Source organism: Dipodomys spectabilis, unplaced genomic scaffold, assembly GCF_019054845.1.
Source record: "Dipodomys spectabilis isolate Male_0828 unplaced genomic scaffold, ASM1905484v1 ptg000073l, whole genome shotgun sequence".
Classification (NCBI taxonomy): Eukaryota; Metazoa; Chordata; class Mammalia; order Rodentia; family Heteromyidae; genus Dipodomys; species Dipodomys spectabilis.
Window position 1 is genome coordinate 5,452,475 of NW_024870750.1, and position 27,324 is coordinate 5,479,798.

At 38.0% G+C, this 27,324-nt stretch overlaps 2 protein-coding genes and 1 pseudogene across 2 annotated transcripts in view; 1 reads left to right on the top strand and 2 right to left on the bottom strand.

The window, feature by feature from the left end:
- Nucleotides 1-428: 428 nt before the first annotated feature.
- LOC122110071 lies at nucleotides 429-2,109 on the bottom strand (annotated as a pseudogene).
- A 677-nt stretch (nucleotides 2,110-2,786) lies between these two features.
- Trmt5 (tRNA methyltransferase 5) lies at nucleotides 2,787-8,821 on the bottom strand. The gene is made up of 5 exons (XM_042682575.1): nucleotides 8,752-8,821; nucleotides 7,037-7,692; nucleotides 5,080-5,204; nucleotides 3,156-3,807; nucleotides 2,787-2,879 (listed from the first exon to the last, which is right to left on the bottom strand). Exons 1-5 carry the CDS (start codon nucleotides 8,754-8,756, stop codon nucleotides 2,803-2,805), a joined length of 1,515 nt encoding a protein of 504 aa, XP_042538509.1. The 5' UTR covers nucleotides 8,757-8,821; the 3' UTR covers nucleotides 2,787-2,802.
- A 53-nt stretch (nucleotides 8,822-8,874) lies between these two features.
- Nucleotides 8,875-27,324, top strand: part of Slc38a6 (solute carrier family 38 member 6) — a 64,594-nt gene continuing 46,144 nt past the window's right edge. Inside the window, exons 1-3 of the mRNA XM_042682596.1 lie at nucleotides 8,875-9,086; nucleotides 10,284-10,414; nucleotides 14,253-14,326. Of these exons, the coding sequence (XP_042538530.1) occupies nucleotides 8,982-9,086; nucleotides 10,284-10,414; nucleotides 14,253-14,326 (310 nt within the window). The 5' untranslated portion in view covers nucleotides 8,875-8,981. The remainder of the gene's footprint in view (nucleotides 9,087-10,283; nucleotides 10,415-14,252; nucleotides 14,327-27,324) is intronic.

Genomic DNA, 27,324 nt, shown 5'->3' on the forward strand with positions numbered 1-27,324 from the left:
ATGTATAAAGTAGTAGGATATTTTTATTTAAATCAGTTGTCTAAATGACACTACCACAATAACGTTGCCTTATAATCTTAGTTGAATACTTTAATGGTTATGGGTGGTTCTTGTTAAGAAAAACTTAAGTCTTAACTCTCAAGCTTAAAAAAAATCACAATCAAACTCTTAACTCAGCAAATAAAACCTTGGCAGGGGAAGTCAGGATATTTAGCTTTAATTTCTGACAAAATTAGATTCAAATATTTCATAGGGTAAACAATATAGTGAATAGCTATAGGCTTTTATAAACTCCTTACATATGCACAAGCTTTTATAAATTTATCCCACTGTCTTTTTCTGCTCTACACAATTTTTTAAAACAAACATTAGTTATAACGTATCTTAGCAAATTCAACTTGAGGTTGTGTGGAACCGGTATTTTTTTCAACTCCTTTAAAAATACTCATAGTTTCCTCTATTCATAGATGCTAATTCTCAGTCACTTCAAGCTTCATGGTAACACCTCAAACAAGAACTGAGCACTATCAGGAAAAAAATCAAGAACCACTCAGAAGTATTAACCTAAATTTTTATTTCTCCAAATGTTCCTAACTCTTTGAGTGACTGTTTTTGTTTCCAAAAGGCCAATCATCATAAACATTTATCTTCTCTGGACCTATTTCTTCAATAAATGCCTTCCCTTGCTTGGCTGAAAAATTAGTCATCTCGAGACTTATTTCTGGTTCTTACTCATTTTCATCCTTTAGTTTATGCAGAAATTCTGCTTTGATATTTTTATTTAAACCTTTGAATTTTTCTGATAGTTGCCTGACCTGAAGTAACTGTAATTAGTGCTTGGTCGTATAACATCATTGTATACTCCATTATTATTACTTTAGCTTATAGATGCTTTATCATTTCACTCAGTGTGGAGAATTCACATCCCACTGTGCTTTCAAAGCATAACTTTTTCAAAGTCCTCTTTCCTTGACATGAGTATGACCTAGTAATAAAAACATAAAATTTGTGACTTGGTTTACATAGCATTTTGCTGAATTGTATTCATGTGACTATATTTTGTAGTGTGCCAGACAGCAGCTGAAGATGAGAGTTGAATCTAGGTCTAATCGGTGTTGCAAGTGCTGTTTTATTATGAGAGCAGCTGTGGAAAATATGAAAGAAGAATAGCAAAGCATATATTCCATATATTCATGTGTACCAAAACTCAAGAATACCAGCTCTAGCCCAATAGGTGGGTTGGTTGACTTTTAAGAATAACACTTTGGGAGTGGGAGGTGGGTAAATAAGAATGAAGCAATGGTGTTAATTCTGTTATGGAAGCACTTGTCATATAGTAGTAACCTGTACAACAGTTAAGAATAGTTGTTATTCCTGAATTTGAAGCTTAGAGAAGTCACACAATGAGCAAATGGTTGATCTTTGGTATCGTGTGTATTTTGTCTTTGGACCTCCCTGAGGAGCAAAGTTTATGATGTCAATCCCTTTAGAATTCTGAAGCCACAAGCTGGCTCAACCTGGTTGGTTTGCCTTTAGGTTACTCCAGGCATCTTCTCTGTAGTTACAGTGATTCTGATGCACATTGAAGTTGAAAATGGCTCCACAAGTTCACTTTATGTTTTCTGATTTCCAGGCCTGATAAGTAGCTTTAATATTTCTCTTGTCATACATCCTTTTTTTCTTTAGTTACCATCAGTTTATTATAAAAGGGAGATATGGAAATTATTTACATGATGAAAGATCTCAGAACTTCATGGAATGGGCAGCTTCACAGGATGCCATTTTAGTGATGTATTCACTTTACATACTTCCCAAAAATGTCACCATCCCTAAATAAGAAATAATCCTTGTCATCTAGAACTACTTTGGTGCCTCCATATTCTGGGAGACGAACTTTATCACCCACTTTCACACTAACTGGCTGAATCTCTCCACCCTTTTTTTAGAGCCCGATCCCACAGCCACTACTGTGGCTTGCAATACTTTTCCTTGAGACTTTTCTGGAAGCATAATGCCTCCTTTGGTTACAGTTTCAGCTGCACTCCTTTCGACCAACACTTGGTCAAACAGAGGAATGAACTTCCTAAATGCTTGTCCGGTCATGACTCTTCGCGGTCGCCACTCGGACTCTTTGTCATACACCTTGATTCTATTTCTTCCTTGATAATTTAAGAATGTCTTGAAATCATGGTATGAGTCTGAAAAGGACTGCTAACTTAACCTTGATTTTGAAAGTGTTATTTTTTTCTATAACTACAATAAATGCTTCTCAAGTTCTAGAACTACAATAAATGCTTCTCAAAAAAGTCCTCAAGTTTCGTAGTTTTCAAGTCATCAAATGTTATTCTTTTCCAATCATTTGAAAATGTAAGAACATTTTCAGATCACAGGCCATATAAACCATTAGTGGCCCAGATTTGCCCTGTAGATCAGTTTGCCTATCCTTGACCTAAATAAGTTTTTTTTTTTTTACAGTGACAACTGGTGGCATAAGGACAGTTGTGTATTAATGCTCTCCTGGTGAGACAACAAGAAACTACCTTATCTTGAAAAACTACCTTCTTAAGAGACAGATAATGTTTAAAAACACTTATCTAATAAAAATTAGATATAATTTAATTAAATGTAATTACACAACCCTGTCTCACAATACAACACAAATGGGTTTCTATTTAGTAGTAGACTTATGGCAGCTAATTGGTAAGATGGGATAATAAAACAAATTCTATGAAACCATACAAATCACATTTCTTCACATAAGTCTACTGGGGAGATGGAGAAAACATTTCCAATTAAGTGTTTTCATGCTATTTGTGTTCCTTCTTCTGAAAAGGCATTATCTGTTCTCTGCCGTTTAGGATGCGGCTCTTCCTGATTCTCTGTAACAAATTGAGAAGGCTACATTAGATAAGATAGTAAATAGTTGAACTCAGTTTTAGGAAACAAATAATGGAAAAATTTTAATCAAATCAACTCAGACAGATGGCAGATTTATCATTTTAATCATGTGCCATACTGAAGCTTGGAGAAACAAGTCTAAATTGAAAAGCAAGTAGTCATGATCCATGTAAATAAGACAGGTAGGTAGATGAGAGTTGAAAAAAAGCTACATTAAAAGTATGGTAATCACATTTAATTCTCTATAAAGAGCTCACCTAGATTTATGGTTTGGTTCTTGTAGAGTATAGATGCAGGAATCTGAAAGGTGATACAGAGCATTTCCTTGTTGGGGGCCACATTTCTTACTAGGTGAACTGAACTGCATGCTTCTAGAGAGATGCCTAACACAGCTCCAGCTTGTCGACGAACATCCTCAGCAGGATTAACATCCTTGGAAAAGCTGTAACAGTGCACTATGGGAAGGAGCTCACTGCTGCACTGCTGCCCATCTAAAAATGACTTGAAAGCACTTAGAAACTCTATAGCCTTTGCAGGCAAGTTCATGACAATGTGGACAGAGTGTTTTCTTTCTTTTGACTGTTTCAGCTGCTGTGCTAACTCTTCTCTGACTGGTCCTTGGAGAAACTCTTTGCCATCCAAGTTGAAGACTTTCACCTTTTGGTCTACTTTATTTAATTTACAATTGTGCAACAGCCACTTATGGGACTCAGGATTGAGATCATTGGCAAATACAGTGCAGTTTTTCTTTGCCGCTGGAATGGCAAAGGGCCCAACTCCTGCAAAAACATCAAATAATATATCCCCAGGTTTGAGAAGTGCTGTGATACGGCTGTGTTCTGTAGAGAGCCGAGGATTCCAGTAGACTTTTGAAAAATCAAATTCATAGGTGTAGCTATTTTCTCGAACCTGAAAAAGATGTTTTGGTTAATCTGGTTGGTCCTAAATTCTAACCACCGGTACTGGCTAAAGTGTGTGTATATACACGAGTGTACACACATGTAAATTTACTCCTATAAGAGCAAATAACAGTGCATTTAAAGGCATTTTAATTAGAATCCTGGTGTTTATGCTATTTCTGGGGCCAGTTAATATCCTGCATTAGACATTTTCATGAGAAAAGTCAGTTCTTCAAAGCCAGTCACTCACTATTTCAATACTAAAGGGCTATAAAGTCATTTCCAAATCACATGAGGCATTTTTCAGAAAGGCCAATTGACTGGCTTAATTATACTCTTATAGCACCAGATGGAGAAGGAAAAAAAACCTATAATTTGAACAATACACTGCACACACTTTCACAATGTGTTGCTAAGTTGTAGATAGTGCTTCTACACAGCAAATTAGTTTCTCTCCATATTTATACTCAGCAAGAGAGGCAGGATAGTTGTTTCATTAAATTTTAAGGTATTTTACTATATTTTTAGATATTACTTTGCAAGTTTCATGTCTATAAATCAAAGCCAGTGTATAGGATAAATCATTCCGATACTTTTGCAAAATTTCAATTTTCATTGGTAAACTAAATAATAAAATGAAGCTAATTCTTGGGTGAGAAAGGAATTAAGACTTTGTAGCATTTCCTTTGGGCCTATCACAGACATGTTAGGAAAATAAAACTCAAATTATAGTAATGGATCATAACCTCAGCCATTGTCTTAAGTCCCTTATTTTGCAGACAGAAAAACACCTGAAGGTTCTTAAATTATATAAATCCAAGAGACATCTATTTTCTGTTTGCTGTACTTTTAAGTCTAATTGTGTACATTTTTTTCTCTCAAACCACATTGAATGTTTTTGCCCATATGAAGGGTTTCAGAGTTGGAAATTTTCAGTTTCAGTTGAAAAATATCTCCCAGTCTCACCTGGTTTGAATACGTGAGAAATATTTTATATGCACTGTTCTACAACTTGTTTTCATCACTTGTCAATGCGCAGTCTATTTTGCAAAATATCTTTAATGAAGTACTAAAAAATCTTTAATGAAGGACTGTTCCATTGTCTCATTAAACCAGGATCTAAACAATTCTGAAAAGACTTCATCTGTATTATCCCACCAATAGTACCTATAAATTGTTCACATTCTTAATATGCACATTCTTAATATTTTTCATCAACTCTGATTATAAGCATTGATTTTCTTGCATTCACCTTACTAGGAGGTAATAAAATACTCTGTACCTTGGTCATCATGTTCTCTTCTCCAGATAGCACTTCCATTTGGAAATTTCGGTATGTATTATCAATATTATTGATTTTATTTACTGCTGAGGTGATTCCTGGATTTTTGTCAATCATAACTTGGCCTACAAGATAAAAATTCATAATAATTACTGCCTTCTGGTTGCAAAATAACTAATACTGAAAATATCAAACAAATGAATTGTATTTTTTTTTTGCAGCTGTACTGAGTGCATGTAAAAATCCAAAAATTCTAAAAAGCCAAAAGATATGTTAATATCTGACACTTTCCTGCAATACATGTAAAAATTTTGGTATATTTTTAAAGAAAACAATTTGAGGTGTTTGGCCTACTATTATTTTCCACATTTTTAGGGACTCTCAAATGTACCTATACAGCAAGCAACAAGGTAAAAAATGAAATGAAGAGGGAGATGTGGAGACCCTGGCAACAAATGGTCTCAGAAACATCTACCTCTCTACTGGCCTCTCAGCCTCCCATCAAATGTTTGTCTTACTGCGGGTTTGAAACAAATGCCTCCACTTTGGGAATGTATGTCAGCAAAGCAGTTTTTCAATGAAGAAATACAAGAGTATTTAGAGTCTTGTTTAAATAAAATGTTGACATAAATTGTTCCTTTTGTCAAATATTCATCATTAACAGAAAGCTACAATTAATAAAGTACATCAGAAATGGCATATTGATACCCTTCAACCAAAAAAATGTAGGGTTTTTTTTGTCAGCACATCAAAAATTTATAAAAATCTATTTGCTATCTCATTTCATAAGGAAAGATGATTTGTAAAGTTGAAAGTACACAATAATCCAAATATGCTGAAACACATATTTGTCTAAGTTTTCTCTGATAATTAGATATGAATATGATAAGATCAATAACCTAATCAGTCATTGCTCTTATCCTGCTTTGAATCAGGTATGAAATTGTTTTTACTTAAAATTTTTACTTAAAAATTAAAAAAAAGCAATTATGAAATTCTATAGTTAAGGCTTTAAAATTACTATGGAGTTTTTTAACCTCTGTGCCTTTATGAATGAGGTTAAAAAATAGGAATGCCAAAGAAACATTTAAGGTAAAGAAAGACTACAAGAAGGTATGCATCTGACACTTTTAGTCTCAGTAAGTATTATGTCGCCATTACACATTAGCAGCTCTTTTCATCAGTAAAAACAAAGGGAATACTTTAACAGCACACTTAAAGTCCTATCCATGCAAAATACTGAGTACTATATTTTCGAATTCCTCGAATTATTTTCAGATAATTACATGTTGATTAGTCTTCTACTTCTTTCTTACCCAAAGAAGTAGAGGCCTCAGGTTGTTAAGTCTGGAACTACAGAGGTAGGACATTAACAACACTGTTTCTAAAAGCCTATGGACACTAAAAAAAAAAAGCCTGCAATATATACAAGAGGCTTGAGAGTGAAAATGTAATTAAATAGCATTGTATTTTTTTTTTACTATAAACATCCTTACTTATGAAACCTAATATTGAACATAGTTCCAAAGGCCTAATCTTGTATATCAAAAAGAATTTGCTGGGCTGGGAAGGTGGCTCAGTGGTAGAGCGCTTGCCTTGCATGCATGAGCCCTGGGTTCGATTCCTCAGCATCACGTAAGCAAAAAGAAAAAAGCTGGAAGTGGCTCAAGTGGTAGAGCGCTAGCCTTGAGCTGAAGAGCTGAGGGACAGCGCCCAGGCCCAGAGTTCAAGCCCCACCACTGGACCCCCCCCCAAAAAAAAAAAAGAATTTGCTCATTATAAATTTTTTTTTTAAAGGACATAACTTGGACCAAAGCTGATTCTGGAGTGTTCCCAAAATGGCCCTCAAATGAGGATATGTACTTCAAGATTCAGCTTCTGTAACCTGGCAATTAAACATTGAGATTGGAATTTGTCAAAAGCTTTTTAGTACATGAAAATTATTATATTTACCTACCGATTAAATGCTTGAATGGTAGCTGATGATCTCGAAGATTCAAGTGCGCAATATGTCCAACTCTGCTAAATCCTGAGGTCACATCTTGACCTTCAGGAAGCACAGCCCTCAAGATTTCTTCTGACTTAAAGTTTTCATAAGTTAATTCCAAAGTATATTTAGATAGCTGTGGATTGACATTAAGTTGGTTTAAAATACTAAGTTCTGATTCCTCAAAGGACTCATGAGTAAACATTTTATAGGGATCCAACATAATAAGCCTACTTTGTTCGTCTTCTGGATCTTCAATCACACGCTTTATGCCGGGGCGTTGCAGCACTGCGCTTTTCAGGGATCGCATCAATCTGTTGACTATTTCTTTCCTCGCTTTAAGCACTGGAATGGTGACTGTTTTTTTAAAGGCTGTTCTATCAAGTTTTGTCATTCCTCTGACACCAGAGGGGGGTGAAAATAATTCAGTCTCTCTTGTATTTGTTTCTATCTCTGGCATGGTTGAGAATCCTTTTCTTTGACTTAACAAGAAAATACCAGGCACTTCCCTAATCTTCTGTGCCAGTGTTGTTGGTGAGAGTAGAATTAAAGATTCTGCCCCAGTTGGATTACAGCTTTCCACTTTTAGAAGTCTTCTTAAGAACCCAAATGGCCTACATAAGATGCTTAAAAAACAAGCAAAAGAGCATTTGTTTAAAAAATAAGCTACAAATGAGCAGGATCACAAGGAAAAATTAAAAGCCGAGTAGCTCCAGATCTCTTGTTATAGTTGATAAATAGAACTTTTAATGGTATGGAAGAATACTTATCTTCCAGGATGTCTTATTAGAAGTAGATAACAGATATGTGCTTTTATCCTACCTGCTGCTTGAACACTGAGGCTAGTAATGAACTGTCTGCCCACAAATTACTACAGAATGCATTTGGGATTGGAAAATGGTTGAGTTAAAGGGTCATTTCTAAATGAAACGTTATTATATGTACGGAATTACCAGTGGCAACGTTGCTAGGATTCTTCTGGGTGCTTATTGTATCATCTTGGGAGGTGTGTAGTATTGTGCCCTTGTGTTGTGAATGAGCTTTGTAAACAGAGCTCAGAAGTAGGTTAACTCACCCAAGGGTCTAAAACTCGGGTTGATCTCAGTACTTCTGTTTTTTGGTGCAGCATATTGGTAGGTGGTTTGTGCTTCCCAACTGAGGAGAGTAACTCAGCTGGCGTTTGGAATACATGACCGACGATTTGGTCTCTCCCCTAAAACACTGAAGTAATTGTAAAGGGCACACCCACAGAATCCTATGAGACTCAGTCACCCTTCGTTCTGAAGGTTCAAATGGCATCGAGCGTGCAAGTCAGCCGGGTGGCTCCCGGGTCCTCCGAGTCTCCGTGGCCCTTTGTACCACGCAGCGAATGGCTGGCTCTGCCTGCCCCCCCCTCCCGGGGTGCTGGGCGCGGAATCCCAGCACGCTGGGGGAGCGTTCCATCGCTGGACCGCACTCCAGCCCTCGAGAGTGTGGAAGCCGAGTCCTCAGTACCCGGCCCCGAGACCCAACTAAGCTCAGCACCCCGGCGGGAGGTGCCTCGTGGCATTCCCGCGCCCAGGCGGCGTGGGGCGGAGGAGCCCGGAGAGGGCCTGGCACCGCCCCTGGGCGCTGTGAAGAACACTGCGACCGCGCCTTTCTAGCCCACCTCGCCTCCAAGCTGCTGCGGTGACCAGACCCCTCACCTCATGCTCCGCGCCCGACGTGGAACCGGGTTTCAGGCGGGTGGGTAGGGCCTCGATGACGCCATCGCTGTTCGCCCGCGGAAAGGGGCGCGCGTCATCAGATCGCGCTGACGCCGTCCTTAAACCCGGAAGGGTCGGGCCCGTAACTCCGCCTCTGGTGCGATTGACCTCGGGGGCGTCGGACAGAGTCCAGGTTCGCGGATGGACCTGGTGGTCGGCGAAGGAGCTACATGGAGGCGTCGTGGGGAAGCACCAGTGCGGAGCCGGGGTGGTACATCTCTGCCCAGCTACCTGAAGAGGCGGCGTCGGAAGAGTTGAGCCCGTTGCTAGGCAACGTAAGTGGGCTCCGCGGCGCGCGGGCGCCCAACTCCCCCAGCTCCCACTCCGGGGCCTGCGGAAGGAGCCCGGGGCCGCAGGAACCCGGCACGGGGACGGGGGAGAAACCGGAGCCTGGCCCCCGGCGTGGGGCCCCAAGCCCGCCGCCGGCCCTCCGGGGCGGCCCGCCTCATTGGGACCGTGACAGCAGCCCCACGCCCCCGGCGGGAGAGGCGCCCGCGGGACCCTCGGCGGCGCAGCCCCTCCAGGGTTTAGTGACTCAACACTTCCCTAGTAGCGTGGTCACCCTCCAGTTCCCTTCACACGTCGTGAACGGTCTTTGCAAGATGTTTCTTTTCTCGACTTAGTAACGGGAGGTGGGTTATTTACATCTTAGTACCGAGATCCCTAGAGGTAAAAGAGGTAATGAGCACCAAGTACACCCCGGAGCCGAAGCCCTGGCTGGGGCCCCTTCGCTTCCCCTCCCCTCCCCCCCCCCCCCCCCGCACCCATGCTGGAGATAGAGCTCCAGGCTTTCAGGACTTCGCACTGCTAAGGCAGGGCTCTACCACTGAGCGACACCCCCCCCCCCCCCCTTGTCCCGGCACTCCACTTTATAACTGGAATTTTAACAGCTGATGGGTTTGCCTTCACGTGCTATTTTGGGAGAGGGAGGTTTTCAGAGATAAACTTGTCAGAGCAATATCTATATCTATATTTATTGTCACTGAGAGGTCTTCCTGACCATCTTTTCAGTTAAGCAGACTGAAATTCATTAAGTATATAAATAAAGATTCGTTTTTTGGTGTTTGTAATTGAGGAAGAACAGCTGTGGACACTAACACGCTGACTCAGGGATTATTCAGGAATCACATGAACCGAGGCCTGTCCTTTTTTTTTCTCATTCCCAGCTCAATTCCTAGTTTATCTTCACTTCGTAAAGTCACAAGATTAGGTCAGGGCTTTTCCTGCAGTCTACAGGGTAGCTGTACTGATAGATACGATTTTTATGGAAAACTTGCTTCCTGGATCTGCCCTAATAAGAGGTAGAAAGAAAAGGGAAGAAAATCAGCTCTGGTTAGGCATCTAGCGTGTAACACAAAGCCTGGTGGTTTGCAAAGATAAGACATACTCTTTCAGTAATTTCGTGATAAATTTGTTCTTCACTACTCAAATACCTAATACTATTAAATTTAAATTTAAAATTTAAATTCTAGGAACTTCGCAGACAGGGATCCCCAGGAGTTTCATTTGGCTTCTCAGTCTTTAATTTGATGAATGCCATCATGGGAACTGGCATTCTTGGCTTAGCTTATGTGATGGCAAATACTGGTATCCTTGGATTTAGGTGAGTGTTTTTTTTTTTTAAACCTCATTTTGCTGCCTCCCCCCCCCCCCCCATTTTGGTTATATATTGAGAAATTAAAAGATCAGTTCCAGGAGCTATTATATTGTATTTTTAATTAAGTTTTGAGGTTTTGCTACTACTTTTGCTACTTTGTAGGTTATATACAGGTGTGTACCCCTTAATAAAGAGTATATGTTCTGAGAAATCTTTTAGGCAAGTTCACTGTTATGCAAACATTATATAGTATACTTAAAATTAGACATATAACCTGTTGAACAGCTAGGCTGTGTGGGTCAGCCTGTTGCGCCTAGGCTACTGTTACTGCACTGGCACTGTAGGCAATTGTAATACAATGGTATTTGTATATCAAAACATTTACATAAAGAAAAGATAGATATAGTGAAATTATGGTATAAAAATGTAATATGCCTTTGGACACTTACCCAGAATGAAGCTTGCTTATGCACAGGATTGGAAGTTGCTCTGAGTGAGGCAGTGAGTGATGAATGAATTGGAAGGCCAAGGACGTTACTGTGCACCATTATACACTTCATTAACACTGTACAGTGAGGCTACATAACACTACATTTGTAAGAAACTGCTTTCTCTCTTCAATAATAAATTACCCCTAGCTTAATATAACCTTTTCACTTTGTAAAGTTGTAAGTTTTTGAAAATTTTTGTTATAATGCTTAGCTTAAAAAATATTGCACAAATAAAATTTTCTTTATACCCTTGTTTGCTAAGCTTTTTCTAGTAAAAGTTTATTTTCATACTTTGGTTTTAAAGCTTTGTCAAAAACTAAGTCACAAATGCATTTTATCCTAGGCCCATACAGGGTAAAGATCACACACTGTATTCCACTTCCACATGTTGTTCTATTGGAAGTCTCCAGGAACAATAATGTGTGAAACACTATGAGCACGGTGATTTCTCTGGAACACCTCTTCAAGGACTTGTGTGGGAATGCTAAGCATTTAACAGGTTTCTCATAAGTATAATAACAAAAATATAGTAAGTACATAAAGCACACAGTCATTTACTGTGCTTGTCAGTTATGTGTATTTCAATTATGTGTACTACACAATTACTTATTATTAGTACAATTATATGTACTACCATAATTGTATACACTTGCGACTAGCAGCACAGTAAGTTTGTTTACATCAGCATCACCAACATAAGAGTAATGATGTTAGTACAGCTATTATATCTCAGTGATAACAATTTACAAGATCTGTTGGGAATTGTTTTATTTAAAATTCATTGACCAAAACATTGATATGCAATGCATAATTATAGTTTTATTTAATCTAAAATTGTGGTGATTTATTTATTTATTTTGTCAGTCCTGGGGCCTGAGCACTGTGCCTGGGCACTCCCTCAGCTTTTCAGCTCAAGGATAGTGCTCTACCACTTGAGCCACAGCACCACTTCTGGCTTTTTCTGCTTATGTGGTGCTGAGGAATTGAACCCAGGGCCTCACACATGCAAGGCAAGCATTCTACCACTGAGCCATCTTCCCAGGCCCACTGTGGTGAATTTTTAAAAACAGAATTTGTTGTTTTAGAACTTTGAGAGGGGGCTTATTGAGCTTATTCATGTCTGTCAAATTGGCCAAAATGAATAAAAATTTGTCAGCCATGCTATTTCCTTATGAGTAGCTATTTTTTTTTTAGTGCAAATAAAGCACATAATCTTTTTATTCTTCATTTCCTCTTAAGTGGTCTTTTTGAGGCCAGGCTTATTATCTATACCTTGCTGTTCTTTCAAGAATTGGATCATGGGGGGCTGGGAAGGTGGCTAAGTGGTAGAGTGCTTGCCTTGCATGCCTGAGGCCCTGAGTTCAATTCCTCAGCACCACATAAGCAAAAAGAAAAAAGCCAGAAGTGGCGCTGTGGCTCAAGTGGTAGAGCACTAGCCTTGAACTGAAGAGCTGAGGGACAGCGCCCAGGCCCAGAGTTCAGGCCCCATGACCGGACCCAAAAACAAAATTAAAAAAAAAAAAAAAGAATTGGCTCATGGGCCAGTTAGTCCAAAAATAAAGACTGTCCTGGTTTTTCTGTCGTCCCATAGGTAAATTCTGTATATTCATTGTCATTGCAATTTGTTATAATGACTTATTTGGCAGTTAACTTCCCTATTAAAATTATATTCCTTATGCTTAGCATGTAGCATAGCACTATGTTGAAGAGAATGAACAAAGTCCATTCTTGTCAGTAAAATCAGATTTATTTTACTATAAAATTTAAAATGAAGAGTCAGGTTTTAAAAAAAATTTCTGGGTAAACAAAGCAAGTTTCAAGTAACTTAACTTGATTTTAAAATGGGATATATTCACAACAATATGTAATGCCTTAGGCAAGTCATAATCAGAGGACCTAGTTTCTGTTTTGTTTTTTTTTTTTGAAAAATGTCATGTTTCATGTATGGATCATGTTTTATTTACTAGGGTCTTACATGAAATTATATACCTTTGAATGTGGATCCAATGAATCAAATCAAATTTCTTTTGGTGATGCTAAACCTTTACTGTGTAAGGTCTCTGATGTCCATTTAATAGCTGCTTGCTACTTGCTATACTTACTCTAAAAGTATTAAGTGGATACAAAGGTAGAATTTTTTTCATGTTGGGCAGTCTACTGGGGGCAGCTATGTAGCTAGAAGCTTGTACTGCCAGTATCTTCCTGAGAGCAAGTAGGACAGTATGAATGTTGCTTCTTTTCATCATGTAGATGAGAGGATCCCAGTCATTACATTGCAGTGTTTTCAGATTGTGTCATTAGAAGTGTGTTAGTTTCCTTGTTTTGTTTGGTGTAGAAAGTGTTTAGCAGATGCTAGGAAATACAATTAGTGATGGGTGAAGATAAGGTTAAAAAAAAAATAATGCCCAGCCGGGCACTGTTGGCTCAGGAGGCTAAGATTCAAAGGTTTGAGGTTCAAAGCCAGCCTGGGCAGAAAGTTTGTGAAATTCTTATTTATTTGCCAGTCCTGGGGCTTGAACTCAGGGCCTGAGCACTGTCCCTGGGCTTCTTTTGCTCAAGGCTAGCACTCTACTACTTGAGCCACAGTTCCACTTTCGGTATTTCCTCTTTATGTGGTGCTAAGGAATTGAAAACAGGGCTTCATGCATGCTAGGCAAGCATTCTACTATAGGTCACATTCCCAGCCCATAGTCTGTGAGATTCTTATCTCCAATACTATACTCAGAAAAATCTACAAGTGGCACTGTGGCTCAAAGTGGTAGAGCACTAGCCTTGAGCAAGAGCTCAGGGACAGTGACCAGGCCCTGAGTTCAAGCCCCTGACACACACAAAAAGGTCCACATCAATGGAATAGAAGTGAAGGTGAGAAAAAAAAAAACCCAAAGAGGATAGTGGTATTTCATGACTAAACTTCTGTTTAGACATAGAATTGGAAAAATCAATCAGAAAAGGGAAATGTTATGACCATTCCATTGCTGAACCAGCAGTCAGCAGATAGGAATGCAAAATAAGGAAATTTGTGTCTTAAACAAACTTAGTTTTCCCCCTTCATTTCTTTTTATGTGTTGTTATTTAAATAATATTTAGTAAATACATAAAAGCAGAAAACACTACTTTAAATTACTTTAATGACCATAATTCTACTCAGAGTTAGTCCCTGTGATCATCATTGAAGAAATTTGTTTTTATGATAATATACCACAAGAGAAAGAAACTTTAGAGAGGATTTGACCAAATGTTTCTTTTGTTGGCAGCACTGGAGTTTGAACTCAAGGTTTGCACTTGGTAGGGCAGGCCCTCTACCACATAAACTATACTCACAGCCCTTGATCACGTGTTCATTTTTGTTTTAGTTTCTTGCTGCTGATGGTTGCTTTCCTGGCTTCTTACTCAGTCCATCTCCTGCTTAGCATGTGTATTCAGACATGTAAGTAAAAATAGTTTGCTATTTGATGAAACAATCCCTTGAGTTTGTATTTACATATAGGATTTGATATCTCAAAGCTAATTTCTAGGACTACTGTGCTGCTCAGTAATAGAGTATGTTTAACATGAATGAGGCCATGATTTCAAACCCCAGCACCACAAAACACACAAAACTCTAGCAAAACACAGGCACAAAATTAATTTTCAGTGGGCATACAAATATTATCAATTGGTAAGGTGGTGGAAATGAAGAATATCTCAAAAGGCCAAGATATTTAAGCTCCATCTTATGAGGGAATACCCAGAGGGGCTGGGAGGTGGAAACTGGCATTCCTACCTGCCTTCCTTCACAAAACACAGTATAATAACATGGGTTAGCATAGATTAAGGAGACACTCAGAAGCTGTTTAGAGGATCTAAACTTTATGTTTCTGAGGAACCAGTTAACAGACATTGCTTCTAATTGTATTTCTCCTAAGTAATCATTTCTTTAAGGAGACCACCTCCAAGATTTACTGTCTATATTATGCATGTTAGTCTGTGAGACAGAGGCTCAAACTGCAGAAAGAAAGACTGTAAAGCTGTACTTTTACTTACAAGTCTAGAATATGGTAGGTTTTCCTTAGTTCAATTAATTCAATATATCTGTGTATACTTTTTCCACTTGGAACTTTACTATGAGTTAAGTTCTTTTAAGTTGCAATAAATAAGATTATATGAATAACAAAAACACAGGGTTTTCCTTTTGGCATTACCCAATATTCTATCGACTCTGGCTCTTTTTTTTTTTTCTCTCTTATTTTTTGAGTTAGGCCTATTTTGATGCCAAATCATGAGTTTAATTCCTAAGTGGTTGAGTTGCTCTATTTGGTCTAGTGGCTTTCAGACTTTTAGAAGCAAAATAAATAGACAAAATAGATTTTCTTAAAAATAGGATTTTGGGGCTGGGAGATTGGCTTGTGAGATAAAGCACCTGCCTGGCAAGTGCAAGGCTTCAGTTCATACTCCAATACTGCCCAGAACAAACAAAAAATAATAATTCGCATTATTCTGGAATGAAACTGCAGATAAGCCTTGACCTAATTTTTGAAAACTGATTTAGAAAAATAATTTCTAAAACAACTGTTTTTATTGGTTTTCCTAAAACTGGTTTCTGTATCAGTAACACCTGTTATCTTGTTTATGAACATTATTTAATAAGTGGTCCAGGTAATTCTTACACAAAACCAATATAGGCCACATTGTTCATAACTGTCCTTACTCATATTCTGCCATCCATACTACAAATGCCTGCTGTTGTTCTTGGTGAATGTCTTGAAGCTGAAAACGCTAAAGGAACAATGTAAAGTTACTCACAATAGCTTCCTGAACTCAGGACTAATAGCTACAGGTAATGGTGCTTATAAATCTTGCTGAAACCTGACTGGAATGTTAATTTTGAAGTTTTGTTTGTTTGTATGAAAAAAAAAAACTTAAGATAGCTTTCCCAGCATTACAGTAGGTTCTTTTAACAAGTTCCATTAAAAATTAAGACTTTAATTCTGTTAAAGATTAATTTAGAAACCAGTATGGCAATTATATCTTCACCGACAGAAATGTGTTACTAATTTCCATTGTATAGGAATTGTATTCAATTTGTAAAAATTTCTAAATAATGCTAATCTCCTTCCTTCAGATCCTGGATTTCTGTTGTTCTTTTCTGTAAGTGTGGGGCATATACTGTGAAAACATTTGTTTCTCCTTCTTTTTTCCTTTTCTTTGGTTTTTGTAGCTTGCTTGGGTCCAGGAACTAACTTCTTCATGCATACTGATGTACCTGTCTTCTGCTGATTGAGTTCTCTGTGGAGGTAGGCCTTTAATTTGTTTTTTGTTTGTAGGAGACTAGAGTTCAAATAACATGTAGCTATCATAAAAGAGTACACTTTTCAGTTTATATTCATTGGTCAGAGAAATAGTTATACAAGTCTTTACAAAGTAATGTCTTCTTTCTTTGGAGCTATAAAGTGCAGAGAATGTAAAGAAATTTCTTCACATGAAGTTCTCCTATATTAGATTTTATGCAGGATTAAGGCCTACTAGTACTTTCCTTGAGAGCTGAGGTGTTATACAAGGTAGCTATTCTCTCTAGCCTTAGTTTGCTGTCTTTAAAATGGCCATGAGAACTTTTTCCTCCTGGTATTGTTAAGAGACTAAAATAATAATGTGCATAAAATGGCAAGTCCTTGTAAAACGACCAGCTCTATTATAATGTTTACCAGGACAAAATCTCTAAGGATTACCAGAGGTGGTACTTCAGGCTCAGGACAGCTGGCTCAGCTCAGTGCTATTCTGTGGGAGCATGTCATGCTCTAAGATTAAAGCCATAGATACCTTCTTCCAGACTGCACATTACCATCAGCAGAGGGAATGACTTCTAGAACTCTGCATGTTCTTGCCCAAACCCTTATTCTCATGTATTCCTCAAGGCCATTTGCATTAATAAATAATATTTAGGGCTGGGAAGTTGGCTCAATGGTAGAGTGCTTTCCTCTCATTCATGAGGCTCTGGGTTCGATTCCTCAGCACCACATAAGCAGAAAAGAGCCAGAAGTGGCACTGTGGCTCAAGTGGTAGGGCTCTAGCCTTGAGCTGAAGAACTGAGGGACAACACCCACACCTAGACTTCAGGCCCTTTGATCGACAAAAAAAGAAAAAATAATAATATTTATCTTCATTTTGTTAGTCACTTTAAGAATCTAATCCTTCGTTGCCAGACTCATCCCTTATGGCTGTCACCTCTTCCACTATCTGACTCCTAAAACCTTTGTACTATATTCTCTAGAGCTGACAGTCAACCTTCAAGATGTCCATGTCCTTAATTCCCTTAACATGGCCTAAATATTCCCTTAACTTTCTGTCCTAAGGAAACCTAAGCTTCTTTAAAGATAATATTTATTTTTTACTTCATATAGAGGTTTGCACACAGGAGCTAGTGTTATAAAAATTGTTTCAGGTAGGTATTATTATATGAATATTAGAGATTAGGGAACTGAAGCACTAAGAGATTATTTTACAACTAGTTGGTTAGTTAGAGCTGATGTTTGAATGTGACAACAGCCCTATGCCTTTGACTTGAGTCTATATTCATATACAATGTCCTACTACTTCGCCACCAGTATAGAAATGTGGAAGCTGTACAAGGTAAATCAGAAATACTCTAGATTTATAGATATAGTTAGGGCAAGGTCATCATACTGAAAACAAATGAAAGTCTACAAACTGAAGGAATGTCTTAGCTAATGGGGGTTCTGAGTTTTGAGAATACTGAAACCAAGACTCTGCTCTTATTCACATGTGGGATCTTAGAGTATAAAAACAGTAAATCAGTGTTTACAGGGACATGGAGGAATGAGAAAGGGATGAGAAGTCTTTGATCAAAAGATACAAAGTTATGGGGCTGGGAAGGTGGCTTGCCTCGCATGCACAAGGCCCAGGGTTCGATTCCTCAGCACCACAGAAGCAGAAAAAGTCAGAAGTGGTGTTGTGACTCAAGTGGTAGAGCGCTAGCCTTGAGCTGAAGAGCCACGACTGGCAAAAAAAAAAAAAAAAAAAAAGATACAAAGTTATATGTGATAAACAAATATGCAGATTTAATAAACAGCATGATGACTACAGTCAATTCTGTTTACTGGAAATTTGCTGTGAGAGAGAAAGGAAATGAAAGAAAAAAGAAAAGGTATCTGTGAGAGGATGGATATGTGAATTTCCTTCCTTGCCATAATACTTTCATTATGTATATTAAGACGTTGAACACTTTAAATATCTACAATTAATGCAGAAAATGGCCCCTAAAGACTATGTGGTTCTAATGGTATAATATCCTTGAAAAGGTGAAACTAGAGGCAGTAAAAAGCACAACAGATCCCAGGGGTTAGGAGGGAAGCGTGAATGGATAGCAGAGCACAGAATATTTACAGGACAAAGCAGTGACTGTATATTATAACAGAAGTTCACATTGGTCAAGACTCACAGAATGTGCAGTACCAAAAAAGTACTGTGCGGTAAATGATAAACTTTGTGTTATGCTGACATAGCAGAGTAGATTCTTTGGTTCTGACAAGTGTCTATTCTAATATAAGATCCTAATGATGTTGAAGAGCAGGAGGCATATGGGAACTTCGATCACTTTTGTTGAGAAGCTCTAAAAATGCAAATGAAGAAAACACAAAGCCTGTGTTTATGTGTATGTGTATGGGAAGGGATTAGAGGAAAAGAGAAAACATAATACAGAGACCATATGAGAACTTTATAATATAATTCATGTGTGAAATACTGTGATAAAACCTTTTGGTATAGTTAATATACACCAAAAAAAAAAGATCAGACAATTAAACAGTATCTGAGGGGAAGGGTGAATGAAGACAGTGAAAATTCTTTATATGCATGTATACAAAGAGAACAGTAAATCAGTTGAAATTGCTTTGAGAAAGGGGGAGGGAGGATGAAGAACAATGATAGAGGGAGTGATGCCTATTTACTAGCTTTGGAGAACTGAAAGAAGATATTGCATCTTTGAAACAAGAGTAAGAATTCTAGAAGTAAAAAATAAAATTAATTTAGTAGTTGGGTTGGAAGAATCAAAGAAACTTTCTGGATGTATGTGGGTGTTTGGGAGTTTGGAGAGATTAACAACCTTGAAGATGGGAGTGAACGTTAAGAAAATGAAATCAAGCCTGGTGGTCCTATATGTTAGCACAGGAATGCCACAAAGAAAAAATGGGTAAAAAGAACCAATGGGAAATTATCAATAGAATAGTATATAAAAGATAGTATAATGGAAGGAAATCAGTTTCCATGTTTGAAGAGTGCCTCCTAAAATTCAACATAATTTTTAAATAATTCATACTAAGATACCATATGGGTGATCAGAAATCCAGTTATGCCAACTTTTAAAATATTATTCTCTTGATAATTTTCTGCAAGTCCATTTTACCATTAAGAATATTTTAGCACATACAAAGGTATAAAAGTTCATGTTGTACTGAGGATCGAACCCAGGGCTTCATGCATGTTAGGAAAGCACTCTATCACTAAGCTATATTCCCAGACCCAAAGGTATGAAAGAATATATTGCATATTCAAGGTAGCAAAAATAGTTGACAGGCACAGTGGTAAATTCTGGCTCCTCAAGAGACAGAGATCAAACAGACCATAGTTCCAGGCCAGTCTAGGCTAAACGTTAGAACTTATCTCAACAGATAAGCTGGGTATTGGGGTATGCACATGTCCCAGCTATAGTGGGGGCATAGATAGGAGGATGGAGGACCACTTCAGCACAGGGCAAAAGAATGCAAGATTCTATGTAGAAGATAAATCCTATGTAGAAGATAACGCAAACAGGTTTGCATGGGGGGAGTGGCTCAAATGGTAGAGCACTTTCTAGACAAGCTTGAGGTGCTAATTCAAACCCCAGTACTGTTTTTTTTTTAAGTACTACATAAGTTACAGAAGAGAAAATTGAAAGTGAAGAGGTAAACAAGTCTAGATACTAAGGAAAATGGGACCGTTGCTGAGGCAGTGAGAAGCCCCTCAACTTGTTGAAGAGAGTCAGAGAATTAACAAAGTATTACTTCCAAAGAGAATTTGGTCCTTTCTACAGCCCAGAAAATTCATTTTCTCCAAGGACATGAATACAGTCTCCTTATTGTACTTTTCCTAAAGAAGGTTACCGTTCTTTTATGATAAAGATTCTAATGTCTAGTAAGTATTGAATGGCCCTTTATGAGTGTTATTTTAAGTTAAGATTTTCCAGAGCAGTGATTCTCTATCCTCTAACTCCTACTTTTTTTGGTAGTACTGAGGATTGAACTCAGAGCATGATGCCTGTGCTGGGCAGGCACTATACCACTTAGCCATGCTTCCACCAACATTCTCTTTTGTAATATTTTCTAAATTCTTGTTTTACTATCTGAAATAAAATGCCCATTGATTTTATAATTTATCTGTGGTCAATTGAATATTGGTCTCTTCACATACAAGCACAATACCAAAGTTCAAACCTTAGTACTAGTGAATGTTACCTTACTTGGAAAAAAGGCCTTTGTACTTGTGATTAAGTTTAACGTGTTGAGATGGAGAGATTGTTCTGACAGACTCTAAGTTTGTTTACCTGTATCACAGAGGAAGGCCTCAGGCAAAAGAGAAAACAGCTATGTGACCAGAAGCAGAGGTGGATTGATAGGACCACAAGTTAAGGCATTCCAGCTGTTACCAGAAGCTGAATAAGGCATGGAATGGATTCTCTCCAAAGCCTTCAGAGGGAGTGTGGTCCTGCCGACACCTTGAGTTTTGACCCAGTGAAACTGATTTTGAGCTTCTGGCCTCCAGAACTGTGAGAGAATGTTATTTTAAGCCACCAAGTCTGTGGTAATTTGCTGTGCCAGCCATAGGAAAATAATACACTACTTCCACATAATGTATTGCCCTACCAGTTAAATAAAGAACATATTGTTGGTGATACGATTTTCTATTTAGGATCAGTTTTTGACAAAGTTCCAAGCACAACAAGTTAAAAGAGTGTTTCCTGCATTTAGATGGTAATTATATTCCTGGAAAATTTAGTTTATATTCAAACTATTAGCCATGATTTTCATAGCATCTACCATATGCTTGACATACAGAGGATATTTAATAAAAACTGGTTAGGTGGGAGATGAATAGATGGCAGTATTAAAACTATGGAGGAGAATAGCAAGGTGTGGTGGGATTGATTTTATGCTTATAATTCTATCTATTCAAGTGGTGGAGATTTGGAGGATTGTGGTCCAAGTCCAACCCCAGGCAAAGTTAGTGAGACTCCATGTTAATCAATAAGCTAGGCATGTTGATGTGTGCCTGTGGTATTGGCTATGAGAGAGGCACAGGTAGGAGGATTGTAGTTTGAGGTTGGTCTCAGACAAAAATGGAAGACCATGTTTGAAAAAATAACAAGGAAAAAAAGGCAGGGAGAACTTGGCTCAAGTGGTAAAGCTCTCACCTAGCAAGCAAAAGGCTCCAATTGCAAACTATACTATTACAAAGAAAGATGGAGGGATTATATTTTATAAGTTCCAAGAATAACATGCAGGACAAAAATAGCCAGGTGTGGTAATCTTAGCACTTAGAAGAGTGAGTTCAAGGTTAACCTGGGTTATATAGCAAGATTTTCAAAAAGCAACAAAATTGCCTTTGGAGCACCTGACTAACAAGCACAATACTAATACTGAAATGCTGCTAAAAAAAAGAAAAGAAAATAGTTTCTGTAGTTTATAGGATACGTTGTGCAATGTCTACATGATCTGGTGGACATTAACATTTCTCAAGAAAGCTCACAGTGAGTGAGTTGTTTTGTTTTGTTTTGCCTAACTCTTGTCTGGCTATCATGAAAGCTATGAATTCCTTTAAGGTCATGGTGAATTTCGTTTAGTTCTGAGAAGCTCTCACTGACTGAGAGATTATAAATTCTTGTTTACAAAATCATAGCTCACTGTGGGTATTTATTTGAAGTTATAGTCAGCTATCCAATCTCTATTTTCATCTCATTTAAAAAATACTTTATACTTTGATTAATAAGCATAGTTTAATAAACCAACAGTTGATTACATATGCTCTCATCCTTTTCATTTATTTATTTTTGTGCTGGTCCCTGGCGTGAACTGTCCCTGAGCTTTTTTGCTCAATGCTAGCACTCTACACTTAAGCCAATGCTCCACTTCTGGCTTTTAGGTGGTGAATTGGAGAATAGAGGCTCATGGACTTTCCTTCTTGGTTTGGCTTTGAGCTATGATCCTCAGATCTCATCCTTCCGAGTAGCTAGGATTACAGGCATACGCCACCAGCATCTGGCTTCATCCTTTTTTTTAAAAAAATAAATAAAAGATTGCTTATATTAGAAAAGGGATCATGAAAGATTGCTTATATTAGAAAAGGGATCATGAATTCCAACAATAGCAGGGGTCTGCTTGGAGAACATGTGCTAGTACATACTTTCTTTGAGGGGCTGAGAAATGAGAGGGAACTAGTCACTGACAAACTGGCATGGAATGGTTTTTTTTTCTGATCTCAATCCTGGTAATAATGCTGAAGAAAGTTCCAGAATGATTTTGGCTGGCTGCCTCACAGTGGCTCAGCACTGCTAATATGCATGAACAGGTCTCTGGGAGAAAACCCAGAGACCTCCGGTGAAGCAACATTCAAACTCATGACCTGGGCTGGATTTTCAGCCACTTGATCCTCATGTAACAAACTTCTCCAGGGACATTCTTGCACAAATAAATTAAGAAGAAAAAGAGAGGGGGAGGGAGAGGGAGTAGGAGGAAGAGGAGGGAGAGAGGGAAAGGAAGGAAAGACAAAGGAGGGAGGGAGGTTGGGAGGAAGAGAGGGAGGAAAGGAAGGAAGGAAGGAAGGGAGGGAGGGAGGGAGGGAGGGAGAAAGGAAGGAAGGAAAGGAAGGAAGGAAGGGATGGAGGGAGGGAAGGATTATTGAAGATTCTCAAGTGGAAGGATTATTGAAGATTCTCAAATGTATTTCTGCTTCCCCCAAGCCACTGGCAATGTCTGGAGACATTTCTTATTATCATACCTAAGGATGGGGATTAGGAGGTTGAGGTGGTGTTGGTTCCCAGTAGTAAAGTCCAGTAATAAAGTAATAAAGATGCTACTTAGCATGCTATAATACACAAGACAGCACTTACAGCAAAAAAAATTATATATACCAAAATGTAGCAGCCAAATTGAGAAGCCTTAGGCTAGACTGTGTGTGTTCTACTCATGTATGTGATTCCTTCATAATATTTGCTTTAATAGAATAAATGCTTCCTTGTGAGAAGCTGAACTTTTTGTTATTGGGCTATAAAAATGGATAGGTAGGTCTTCGGAGCTAAAAATTTAACTTTTTATCTATAGAAGTATTACATGCTTAAACATACATGTACAGATGTACTTGAACAGGACTTGAAACAATTGTCTATGTATTCTTCCCCACTTCTAGTTACATTTCCCAGAATCAGCAGCATGTAAGAAAGTTTCAGTTTTATTTCTTTGGGGGCTTGCCTTTCTAAATCTAAGTAATAATGGTCTGTTATTTATTTATTTATTTATTTGGGTCCGGTCGTGGGGCCTGAACTCTGGGCCTGGGCGCTGTCCCTCAGCTCAAGGCTAGCACTCTACCACTTGAACCACAGCGCTACTTCCGGCTTTTTTCTTTTTGCTTATGTGGTGCTAAGGAATCGAACTCAGGGCCTCAGGCATACAAGGCAAGCGCTCTACCACTGAGCCACCTTCCCAGCCCCTGTTATTTATTTATTTATAATTCCTTTCTAGTAGTACAGGAGTTTGAGCAGAGGGCCTTGGGCTTTCTAGGCAGAGGCTCTATACCACTTAAGCCAGGTCCCTAACACTCCCACCACTCCCTACATCCCCATCTTCCACCCTCTTGAACTCAATGCTGACTCTACCACTTCTGTCTTTTTGTTAGTTAATTGGAGATAAGATTCTCTCAGATTTGTCTGCCTTCTGCTGGTTCTGAACTTGCTTTTCAGGTATCAACCTTTCTAGTAGTTAATATTATAGACACTAGCCACAAGTATCATTTTTTTGTTGTTAAGAGGGGCTCATGTTTATGCCCAGGCCAGTGTAGATCTTGACCAACCCTTAAATAATGCATCCTCCATAGCTCAGATGACAGTCATTCACCACCATGTCCAGTTCTTAATTGGTTAAGAAGGGTTCCCAAAATGTGACAGTTTACCTCAGGTGCATTAATCTATCCACTGACATAGATGACTGTATTTGTGACTTGTAATCATTTTAAAATTATTCGTGTGTTTTTTGTTTTGTTTATGTATAGGTCCTGGTGCTTGAACTCAGGATCTGGGCACTGTCTTTGAGCTTTTATGCTTAAGGCTAGTGCTCTACCACTTGAACCACAGCTTTACTTCTGGCTTTTTGGTGGTTGAGATAAGAATCTCACAGACTTTTCTGCCTGGATTGGCTTCCAACCTCAGTTCTCACATCTCAGCCTTCTAAGCAGCTATGATTGCAAGTGTAAACCACCTATACTGGCTTGTTCATGTTTTAATCTATAGGTTCAGTCCCCAAATTGGAAGTAGTGCAGAACATGTAGAAGATATGATATAAATATTGTTTGCTGCAGAGCTAAGTAGTATATTGGGATTGTCTCTATGCTTTACAACTTCTGTTGCCAGTATTATAGCATTCTACTTGCTGTTACCACATAGAGTTCTTACATTATCCTGCATTTAGTTAGTACAGGGATGTTTAAATAAAAAAGATCGCTAGTAGCTATACAAATTGCCTGGTGAGTATTCAACTATATGACCTTCATGGATACCATAAGAAAAAAAAAAGCGAGAGGAAAATGATGGAAAACACAAGAAAGAAAAGAATTTCAAAATAATAAGGACACATTCCAAATGGCCAGCTTTCTGAGAATTGAACCATGTTTGAATAACTCATGTCCCTCAAACCAGATCCAAAGATAATATTGCTGCTCTTGAAACTTGGGCTCTCTACTGCAACCAGAGTTTATTAATTGTCCTATTTCATTGAGGAAAAAATGCAAAGCAGACAGAACACTGGAGTAACTAGTTGGAAAAATCCCACTATTTCATGGGAAGCAGCTTTCCAAATGATTCCTGTGGAGGCTAAACTTTTGGCCTAGCCAAAATAGCACTAAAGTGTGCCTTGATGGTACATTAAAGAATAAATTTTTCCACAGTTTACTTGATTAAGATTTATAGCTTCTCTTCTCCCTCAAAAAATAGCACTGATTTTTAATATAAAAATAGTTTCCTAAAATAGATTGCTTTCAGTTATTTAAGACAGTTTAAACCAAGAACTGCTTATGTGAATTTCTGTAAAAACTGAATTAATTTAATAACTTTCATAACTAATATTATTCCTATTCTGTATGAACCTGCTACTTCTGTGACTGGGTATCATCATACCTTATTTTTGTGTCTTGGCATGACACTCATCTGAAAGAGCCAAAAGAAATCCCCTATTAATAGATTAAGAAATACTGTAATACTGTATGCCAGAGAAAATTTAAAATGTAGTTTAAGTGAAATTTATTAGCTATTTAGTAAAGGAAATGGGTTTATCCAAGTGTTATGGGGGTTTTTGTTTTGTTTTCGAGACTGCATGGGGTATTGCTTATGCTGGTCTTAAACTTGTGAACTCATGTGAGTCTCCTGCCTCAGCCTCCATAGAATCTGAGATTATAAGCCAGAACTATTAGTTCCTGACCTTATGGCTTTTAAAAATGAAGTTCCCCTTAGAGTCATTATAAAATGTTTGGACTTTTCTCCCCAAAAAAGGGGGAAAAAGAAAGGATTCAATGATTATCTTTTATGCATAATTCATGTTACTTAATGTATTTTGCTTTATAGATCATATTCAAATCCTGTTTTTTGTACTAGAATAATATTGACATTTTCATGTTATTGTTAAGATACTTTTTAGTGGTTCTGTGTTAGTTTATTAGGCATGCCTACTATAATTTATTTAACCCTCTTGTTGATGTTGAACATTTAGGTTTTGTTTATTTTTTTAGTGTAAATCATGGCATGATTACCTTTGCATCTAATGAGTTCTCTGATTTAGTCTCTTTTCCTAAGATAAAATTTCCCAGAGGCCAAATGTTTTAAACATTTTAAGGCTTATTGTTCACATTTCATTTCAACTGTCAGTACCAGTTTATTACTGCTACCAACATTGTAAGAAACTACCTAAGTGACAGAACAGAACTTGAAAACTATTTCACTAATGTTGTTTTGGTCTATACACTGAGGCTCCAGAAAACCATTAAAAAGTGAGGATGTGGAAATAAAGCATTTGGCTGACTGTGTACACAATTTATTTTAGTAAAGCCTCAGAGGTAAGCCAGAAGCTATTATTCATGCTCATGATGTCTCAGGAATGGAAAAGTGTTTCTAATTTTTGCAACATAAAAGAAGTCTGATGACAGTGACAGAACTGAGTGGCTACCCAGACATGCTGACTGGAAAGCTAGGAATAGGAATAGAGCACTGTACTCACTCTCCATTTAAAAGTCTAAAAGCTTCTTTCACTTTCAGTTGGAAGTTTATTGAACTTAGAGGTATTTTTATAAAACTGAAAAATCATAGAACCTGAGAACAAATGTAAGATTTTGAAATGTCAGAAGTTGTCATTAAAATTTGTAATTAACATGATAGGTTGGGTTTATTGGTACAGTAAAGATTATATTTTAACTTTTAAAATTAAGAAATAAGGTGGGCACCAGTGGCTCACATCTGTAACTACAGCTATTGAGGAAGCTGAGACCAGAGGATCCCAGTTCAAAACCATTCCAGGAAGAAAAGTTCCTGAGATTCTTATCTCCAGTTAACTAGCAAAAAGCTGGAAGTGGAGGTATGGTTCAAGAAGTCTTAAGAAGTATGCCCTGGCCCCGAGTTCAAGCCCCACTACTAGCACAATAAATAAAACTAAGAACAAATATTTAAGTTTAGATTATTTAAAATACTCACTCTTTTCAGAATTGTTCAGTAGCATGAATTTTATAGTAGAAAAGGTGTTTGCTTTGTCTGTTTACTAAATATGCAATTGATACCACTATTTAAACATAAAACCAGCATGCAGATATACCACTGTGTAGAGCATGTGTCTCATAAATGCAAGGTCATAGGTTCAATTCCCAGCACCACAAGAATAAATTAATTCTAGCTAAAAATTTGATGAGTATTATTGTCTTGATAACTTGCTCACAGAGTGAACAACTAATGCAAAATATGTCATTTAAAAAATTCTTACACGGGCTGGGAAGGTGGCTCAGTGGTAGAGCGCTTGCCTCGCATGCATGAGGCCCTGGGTTCGATTCCTCAGCACCACATAAGCAGAAAAAGCTGGAAATGGTGTGTGGCTCAAGTGGAAGAGTGCTAGCTGAGGGACAGTGGCCCAGGCCCAGAGTTCAAGCCCCATG

What these genes read in the sequence shown, in the direction of transcription:
- Trmt5 (XM_042682575.1), bottom strand. An exon ending in ACCATTCAAGCATTTAATCG is followed by an intron (nt 5,205 to 7,036) that starts GTAGGTAAATAT and finishes TTTATCTTGTAG; the next exon opens with GCCAAGTTATGATTGACAAA. An exon ending in AAGAGAACATGATGACCAAG is followed by an intron (nt 3,808 to 5,079) that starts GTACAGAGTATT and finishes CATCTTTTTCAG; the next exon opens with GTTCGAGAAAATAGCTACAC.